This window comes from Diplotaxodon limnothrissa, linkage group LG7, assembly GCF_057381915.1.
Source record: "Diplotaxodon limnothrissa isolate DT_005_m linkage group LG7, D_limnothrissa_male_GT1.1, whole genome shotgun sequence".
Taxonomy (NCBI): domain Eukaryota; kingdom Metazoa; phylum Chordata; class Actinopteri; order Cichliformes; family Cichlidae; genus Diplotaxodon; species Diplotaxodon limnothrissa.
Window position 1 is genome coordinate 54,432,070 of NC_140602.1, and position 9,587 is coordinate 54,441,656.

The 9,587-nt window shown below is 39.0% G+C and overlaps 1 protein-coding gene across 3 annotated transcripts in view; it reads right to left on the bottom strand.

Annotated features, from left to right (window-relative positions):
• col5a1 (procollagen, type V, alpha 1) overlaps nucleotides 1-9,108 on the bottom strand; it is a 74,951-nt gene extending 65,843 nt beyond the window's left edge. For all 3 annotated transcript variants that reach the window (XM_085359933.1, XM_085359932.1, XM_085359931.1), the window contains exon 1: nucleotides 8,697-9,108. In XM_085359933.1, the coding sequence (XP_085216059.1) occupies nucleotides 8,697-8,796 (100 nt within the window). In that variant the 5' untranslated portion in view covers nucleotides 8,797-9,108. The remainder of the gene's footprint in view (nucleotides 1-8,696) is intronic.
• Nucleotides 9,109-9,587: the final 479 nt, after the last annotated feature.

A 9,587-nucleotide genomic window follows, 5' to 3' on the forward strand; every position in this document is an offset into this window, starting at 1 on the left:
ACACTTCCACTTTGCAATAATACCACTTAAGTTGTTCATCGAATATCAAGGAGGTAAGAAATCTCACAAACGGACAGTGTCATAAAAAATGTCACCCATTTGTGACATTTTGGTCTCAAGTTTCTGGTAATTGCTAGAGTAAAAGTGACAACAAAGAGGTATTTGGTGCTGCACCAAAAACCTCTATGCTTTGATTGTTAGCAGGTTGCTGCAGTTGCCAACTGATTACATGGAAGACAGTGACTTTTCTGCAAACACTGGCAAACTACTCAGCAACTGGTCATGAAACTGTAAGAAGAGTGAAACAAACTGGAAACCTATACCATTTTCCTTGGAAAAACCTATACCATGGTAAAAGTAAACACTTTACCATTTGAAATGTGTCTGCTGCAATTCAGCTCAAGTTACAAGTCTAGATGCCTTTGCTACTGTTAGCATTAGCAATAGCAACCATCATGTCCTCAGCAGGGTTGTACTTTACAAAGATCCAAGTAGGGATGAACCAAAGTATGAACCCAATATTGGCATCAACTGATATTTGCGCTGCTGACAAAAAAAAAGAAAAGAAAAGAAAAAGAAAGATGGAATTTATTCATGTCATTGGTGGAAGTTTATTTGTTGTATTGCATTACCTTTGCACAAACTAAATGAGCTGGAAAAACTTTAAAACATGTCCAGAGAGAGAGAGAATAAATGAGCACAAAAACAAAAGCTTGAGAAAAGAAAAAAAATTAATTGGTTTCAGGTATCACCCACATTGCTCGTTTAAACACTGGCATTGGTATTGAATTTAACAATCAGTGCAACCCAAGTAGCAATACACAGTACATCTAGTTAATGACTAGATCATAAGAAAATGTTTTCTTAGGCAACAACTTCCAAAGGCAACAAAGGCCAGTGTTTAGTCTGTAAATGACTTCACATGCCAGTATCAGTTTCATTTTATCCGCCAGCTTCAGTCCCAGACATTTCAGGACACTGACCCAGTGACCAGCTGAAAAAGCTGCACAAGGATAAAGCAGCAGGGAAGATAGGAGGAGAGGAGGACATGAGAAGCCCGGGATCGTTTTGTTTACATATCCACTGCATTTGTTCCTGTGGTTTTGATCAAATAAATCTGACATTCATTTAAAATATGAAACATTAGCTCAAGCCTAGTTGCAAAATGACAAGACACTAAAAAAATGACAAGCAGGTAGGATTCACACACAGACACACACCTGAAAGATGATCCAGACAACAGAGTTTTTCTGACCTGAGCTTCCTCAATGCAGTCTGATGCTCTGTACTTTAGCTGCACTCTTATTGCTTTAACAGTGTAAATGCCATATGGTTTACTTCACTGTCTCCACGCTGCAGCTCACAGCGCTGAAGATAAATCATTGTCTGCCGTCCACCACAGAGTCAAGATTCCACTGTGCACCTCTCATTTTACAGCAAAAACTACAGAATTGGTTCTTTTGAAGCGCATATGCGATCCATGTTATCTCTCACTTATTAAGTCTTTTCTCATTCCGCCCACTGTGGTTTTGTCTTTTTCGGCAGCTTCTGTTTTATTTTTTAATCTCTCTGTGCAACCTTCTTCCACACACAGACTGCCTGTTTTATCTTTTTCCTTTTTTCTGCACTGAAGCCTTCCCCTCATTCTGCCTCTCCCACAAGCAGATATGGTTTTAATAGCTGACTGCTGAGAAATTCATGATAAAGGAGAGCCTTGCAGCACTGACATTACGGAACCATTTCCTCTCGGAAAGCCTCACAAAGAACAGCTCCAGCACCAACACACTGGGACAGCGCAATGAAACAGAATAATAAATACAAAATCCTGCACAATAATGATGCTTTTGTCTTCGTTGAGGACTATCCAGCACTGCCTATCAAACCTATTTGCCTCGACGGAGCTGCTGTGCCTCACAGCTAATGATGGGAATCAAATGTGCAATGTTTTCTCACCAAGAAGGTGTTTCATCATCTTTAGTGAACTCATTGACCCATAATGAAATAGTCCCACTCAGCCCACATAATCAATAATATAGTGGTTAAACATATGTGTGGTGGAACATGGGTTATATTTTGTGTGTGCAAAAAAAAATCCAATTATATTTCTAAATTGGGAATGTTTACATTCATAGGCATGGCTAAGGAGAAGTAAATGAAAGCATAATTTCAAGGCGCACATCAAGCTTGTCAGTGATGAGAATGGAAATCACAGAGAAAAGAATGAGGAAAGTTTTTTCTTTCTTTTAAAAGCAAGCCAATGAAGTGTGAAAAGGCATGAAAACAACAGGAATATATAAACTATCAGTCATATTTCTCATTATACAGTCTTTATATGAAACTTGCAGAAAAACAAAACCTTGCCATCTCATCACGGTGCCAGATAACATGCAACGAGCTGCACTGACAGCCAAGTCAACCATCAATTCATCTCCTGCTGACACTTTAACCAGTGTCACAGTTGAGCAACATCAAGCCTGTGGGTGAACAGAAGTTAAAGCATGAGTAAATCTCAGGAATGACAGACAGCTGCAGTATAAGTGATCAAAATCAGCTGCTAACTATGATAAGATGCACAGTCTTGAAGTCTTGAAGAAATGATCCTTCAGGTTAATTTCATTGAGGAAGATCTGTTCCCTGACAGTTTGCTTTTGTTCCTCTATGTGTCAGAGTGATGCTGTAGTCCCGTTCTGTTGCTCTATTTTTCATCATTTTTGCTTTCCCACTTTGTCAAACTCACTCCTTTAACAATTTTGACATAACTGTGTTCTGAAAACCAGTCACTTCCTGTTCTTGAAGTAGCCTTTACTTTTTAAGAATTCTGCCTTCCACGTAAAATGCAGCCCTCCGTTCCCTACCCATCACGGCCTCGTCCTCCTGGGTTTCCTTTTACTAACTCTACATTATCACCACTAGCATCTTGACTCTGGAGGTCCTGCACTAGCTCCGAACTTCATTTAGAGCATCACTGTATGACATTGCTTCTTATCATGAGTCTGTTCACAAAACTGTAACTCAAAACTCTAAATTACACAATTTTTGTTGTTTTTTTACTTTCATTGGAAACATTTTCTGGGTTTTTCGTGCAAACAGAGTAAATGACATCAATGCCACAGGCCATAGTTTGTATTCTGAGTACAACTTGTGGTTGAGTTTGCATAACAAAAAAAGAGTTTTGGCCTAGGATAGGGAAAGATTGCGGTTTTGGTTAGCATATCAGTGCAACCAAAAAACTTTTTGTCTCAGTTTTTAGCTTTATAATGTGTAGCTTTTCAATATCTAATGCGAGCAATAGTATTCACTAAACCGCGTACTGTACGTGTAAAAGTTTTATTGTGTTTTAAATTATGCTATTTTGTTGCAAGATGTTTTGACAGTGAACATTTTCCTCTTATATTGTCACCATTTTGCAACTGGGAAGATAATAAGAAACAGGGTTTCCTTTCCGGGACCTTTAGCCTTCATTGAGCTTGCTTTGGCAAATTAGTGAAACTCAAGCTTGTTCCTTTGTTGCTCCCTTGTAAGTTCATTGAGGCTGGTTTCATGACAAAACACTGCTAAATAAGCAAAACCTTACTTTTTACTGTGTTATTATTTCAACTCCTTCTAAATTTGTCAGCCAATAAATTAAAGAGTACATGGGGCTACAGTAAAGTTTTTAGAGTGACCAAAAAGCCATTGTATTTCCCCCTAGTAGGAAAAAAAATGCTTACACTCAGTATTTCTGCTGCCCAGGCTGTGGCTTAGCTCGGGCTGGGGAAGGGGGAATGGGGTTGGAAAGGATGAGTCATACATTGCTTTCCATGCTCAATGATTATAATACCCCATTACAGAGAGAAGCACTGTTTCCCAGCTAAAGTGAATACTCGGCTTGTGAGCCTGGACCAGAATTCACTTTTCACTCTGCCATGCACTACACGCTGCAACAAAGCATACGGTTGAAATCAAAAACAGGCGTGGGGGGTTGCATCATTAGGTAGAGCATCCAACTTTTACATCACTCGTAGGGTCATGTTGACATTTCCAACACCACTGTCTCCATTCTGAGAGTGTAAGGAACACATCGTCCCCGTATGCTTGTAGTTTGGAGCTGGAATGATCCATCTATGTCGGTGTGCTTTTAGCAATAAGCTAATTTGGAGAAAAATCTACCACTGGCTTCAAATCAAGCACACTGTGTCATGAGTACAGAGGACCATTGAGCGGTTCAACACAATTATTTGAACCTTAATTAGTCTGGAAAGGACTAGACGATATACTTTCCAAGATATGGCAAATAACGAACTATTTGTGCAGCACAAAGGATCTCCTTAACTCTGACACGGGGTCAAAAACTTGTCCTGCATATTTTGCTTTATCTTCCATGCTATTATCAGGCATTAGGGCTGATTTACAGAGTCGTTTCCACAAAGCCTGTATTTACAGGGCTGAAGTGGCACATGCAGTTGCAGGGTCACTGCTTCTCCCCACAGAACAGCTAACTCGGATTCCTTCCTCAGCGCCATGGCAATAGGCACACACAAGAAGCCACTTTTTCTCATCGCCATTTATCTGATTGAGTTTGACGTGACCTCAGGATTGCCACTTCAAGGTAAGTAAGAAAAGCCCTTCAGAAATTACAGTTACATTCTCACTGGAAGATTGAAGCTAAGGCAGATTGGTGATGGTAACATAAATCTGAATATCCCTCTTAAGGTTAAAACCCAATGTTGTAAATGAAACATTGGCATTGTTGCCTTTAATTTATATAAACTGATATGCAATTACCAATCAGGAAGTAATGTCATTGGTTAAAATCTCTCTGGTCACAGTATCTTTTATGATTTTTTTCTTACTGGGCTCATGAAAAACGGTATATGGAAAAAAAAAAGTCAAAATCAGAGTAAGCCACATAAATTCCTTTTGAAAACGAGTTTTCCAGATATGAGACTATAAATAAAAAACAGCTGTGGACCAGCTGTAGTCGACCTTTAACCCTGCCATAAACCTGGCGTGCTTAAACAGAAAGAACCTTTTAACAGCCCTCAATGTGTATGTGCAAACCTTGCTGAAATGCAAGGCGTAGCATCATTATTTTTATAAAATCTGCTCTAAGACTGCAGATGTTATTTGATTAGAAATCTTCTCTAAAACTAGCACAGAATGTATTTTCACTTGAAAAAAAATGCAGCAGTATTTTTTTTTCATGGTCCCCTGTTCCACATAGAATGGGAAGAAAACATCTGGAAGCCATTTTTTCTGGCTTTTTGAAGGGCTTAGCAGACAGCACAATGGAACTTATCAAGTCCAGATGGGAAGGAGCTCAGAGAAACAGCGAGGCCTTCTTCTCTATATTTCTTTAAAACTTATGTAGAGAATCAACATATATCAGTTCTTACTGTATAGGGTATTTCTCAAGTCGTTACCATATTTTGTGATCTATTAGCCTGTCAGCCTTTTCTTCCAATATTTTCAATGCCCTTGGTGACTTTGGCCAAAACCCATTAATGTTTTCATTTGCACAAGGTATTCAAAGAATGTTATTTCAGCATTTTCGATGACTAAAATACACTCGACAAGTACGATCTGAACTGGTTTAAATGTCTGGTATTAACAAGGGTGATCCAAAAAAAACCTTTTACTAATTAAACAACAACAAACCAAAGAAAAAAGAGTCAAAGCAGATTATCTAATACTTGTGAAAAGAGTCCATTGATTGAGGAGGCCAGATTAAAAAATGCAAGTCAGCAGAAACACAAAGGAAACCATTTGTAAAATAAGCTAGATTTATTCTATAGCAGTTATACTGTGTCCCACAGACATGTGAAAACATCAGTAAGCTAAAAAGTCGAGACTACACATATCAATCAATCCTAATTTGAATTCTGCATTTCAGGGTTTATATTGGCTTCAAACTGTTGCAAAGGTTCTTTGAAAAGCTCACATCTTACCCTGCTGCCTCCAAGGCACAGAGAAGAATTATGGGAAGCAAAGATGAGAGGAGCTACACTATAAAGAATGCCTCTCTTCAGGCAGTGAAACTGTAAACCTGACAGCAGTCCTGACCTTCACTTTTGAACTCTGACCCCTCTTCAAATTCTTGTCCAGGGCCTTCTGTTATTACCACTTTTCACATAGCTTAAACTGAGTTTTTCCTCTCTAATACCAAGACAAGGTCTTTCTAAACGTAAGTCTACTGAAAGACAAACTGACCGCAAAATATTAAAATATATACACTGTGATACAAGTATATAACTTAATCACAGTATAAATTCAATGCATATTTCTGTATTTGTCTTTATAAAATAATGAGTAAGGAGCTTATTCCACATAATTCAATTCTGGTCAGCATCAAATAAGCTAAGCTACATTTAACAGCAGACACACAGCATTAAGACTGTCTTTTATACTTTAAGAGAGACTGTAATAAAGCTGCAACAAATTAGCTTAGCTCTACATAGCAGGCTATTTTAACATCGTTTTCCCAACTGCGTTAGTTTATAGAATGTGGCGTTTTAGTATTTGTTTATTAACTCATTTCTGTGTTTCAAAATGTATCACATGCCAACAGTTCACAGTGAAAAAGGCTCTGAATCAAATGTAGTGAAAATGTAGTTATGCTTCATGGGTAAGTAACCCGTTGTGTAAAGAATATGCTAACTGCTAATAGGTTAGGCCTTGCTGTATTGTTTGCTTGTCTTTTTATTGAGCTCTATACGCATTTTAGTTATAGGAAATACATTAATTATAGATTTATGAACACATTATATATCATTTGATAAGAAATTTGTTGGGCTATGATCTTGACTGGGTATTGTATTCAAAACAAAAACCATTGTGGAATTAGCATCATACTACCTAAACAGCTGGTGATAAAACATGAATACAACATTAATTCTTTAGTAAATAGTATTTGCTCAACTGTCCTTTTTTGATTTCAGTGTTAAACAAAAACAAAACAAAAAAGCATACTTAAAATTTTGGTTTTTAATTTAACCATAGCTGACAAGCCCTAAACAATTAGTATTGTATGCCTGGGCAGGTCTCTACTAGTCTTCAGCTTGATGCATTTTGGTCCTCCCTCAGGCTAAGAGGTGATGAGGCTTAGGTCAGCAATAAGCTTTCACTTGTGATAAACTTGCTAGCTGTCAGTAATTATTTGTAGACTATTTGTCTTATCTGATTGTAAGAGGTCTAGAAAAGCCATTTAGCAAAAAAAAAAGAAAAGTTTTTATTAATAGCTAAACTGGATTTCATTTTTGCATTGCACAGTGTTTAACTGAAAGCAGCTAATTTTAAAAAATGAATGTAAAAATCTAAAAGATATTTGATGGACAGAATAATTAGTTCACAAAAAAAAAGCTTTCATGGAGTTGGCATGTTTCTTGCAATCAGTCATGAAGTGCTTCCTGTCTGGCGTGTGTCAAGTTTCAGAAAATATACCAGAACCCTTAGGGATTTCTTACAAAACTCTCGTTCCTCTCTGTCAGTTTCAAGAGATGATTAAATCCAGCCACCACCATCAAAATGACCTCAGGCCCACACTCTTTAATGTCCCACCAAAAATTCAACTCCTCCTCAGTCATCACAAATGACCCAGATTTGAGTCCAGCCAGCATACAGTGACCAAGGTTTTGTCCAGTTAATAACCAGTGTTTATAGGAAACATGAAAATAAACACTTTGCAGTAATTTTCTTAGTGTATATTCAACGACATGAACCTATAAAACCACTTCAACTTTATATGTTATCATGGCTTTCTAAACCGGAGTGCATTTTGAACTCCATAATGGGCTGTAATCAGGCATCACAACAAATTTACACCATCAGCACAATCATGGAAGCTTTTTAACTGCCCCGAGCAGACAGAAGAAGCTATCTGTTCATCTCAATGTCCTGTGTCAGACCTTCACAGCACACAGCAGCCCGCCACCCATGCCAGGCAGTCTTAAGGCGCTAATAATACATATAGGCCAAGCATAAACCCAACTGCATGCCCTCTCACCACTGAGACAAAGAGGTGGTCACTTCTCCAATTAAAATAAGTGGGCCTCTAACTGGCATACCAAACTATTATTTGTTCATGTTTTTGGACTAGACTCATATAACTGTCAGTGAGAAACATCGGGAGAATTTATAGAATGCATTTAGTGAAAGATGTGTTTGCTTGAGCCTCAGTGCAGGGCCCCAGTGCTGTCCCCTGATGTGGAGTCCTTAAGGCGGCTCCACCCTACCACTTCAGAGGAGCTTCAGCCCCTCCTTCTTATGAAAATTATACTCATCCTTCTCATCTGCTGAAAAAGGAGCACTGGTAAAAGAGTATTTAGACTTTAAGATGCACCACAGCAATTACTCATACATAATAAGTATGCCAGAGAAAAACTAGTTACTTATGATGGTTACTAATTAATGCATATATTTCCTATTTTTTATGCATTGAAATAAATAAATGCACTTCAGCTATACTGCTTTGGCAAACAAAGAAACAAAAAAAACTTAAGCACAACTTGCAGATGAAACCTCCAAAAGCAGTCTTTTAATTCTTTTTGACAAGTTCCCATAGTTTCGGGGCACACCACCAAGATGAATACATTAAAGAGGAGGGGCAGACATCTGTGGTCCACTATGAGCGAAAAGGCAAAAAACTTTTCAGTGCAACGCTCCTCCAAAGTGCATCCACAAAAAAAGAAAGAAAAAAGCCCCACACAGCTGCATCTCACCTGAGCTCGCTTGCGACGTGATAAAAAGGAGAATCACGGATAAAGTGATTTGGACGTCCCTTATCCTCCGTTTAACTTTCCATCTTATATGGGTATCCATGACCGCCAGAGACGTCCACGGCAAAGTGGGTTCACTTTTTCAACAGCTAATTAGACTTGCAAAAACTTCTGGTCAGGACAATAAAAAAAAAAACTAAAAGCCAAAAAAGTCCCAGAGAAAAAAAGGGGGGAGGGGGGGTATATCGTTATTTCTCAAGCAGCCATAAGGGTTTGTTAGTGTGTGTTTTCCCCCAGCTGGTTGACAGACGGCCACCGTCTCTCCCGTACTCCTCTCCTCTCTGCGCTTCTGAACTGTCCTGCACCGCTGCGCCTCCGATCTGAAGTGCTGGCCCCTCTCTTTCAGTCACGTAGAGCCCCTTCAACTCAACAGGGCAACACACACACGCACAGAAGAGGAAGAAGTCTTCCCCCCCAGGCTGTCACTCACTTTGCGGACAGGAGACTCGAGCAAATCAGAGGAGCCCGTATATTAGGGCCAGCCCTGTTATTGGCCGAGGGTGGGAGGAAAAGTTGAGGTGAAAGTTTCACGCCTCCAGCTCTTGCGCTCGGAATTCTTTTACATGGAGTCCGCTATTTCCAGAGAAGTGGTTCAGAGCGGGAAAAGCAAAACTGCTTTTTTATAGATGGAAAGGCGAGGTGTTTTATCTGCAAGAGCTGATTTATCTGGAGCTGATTGTCATGGGACTGCGAGAAAAATCGTGCTGTGCAATCCACAGGTGGACCCCCAGTGCTAGTTGATATAACAGTATACTGAGCCTAGATGATCAGATACATCTATTTATGACTTTTTGTAATGTTCTGCCTTTAAATGAATCAGATATTTACTCTAAG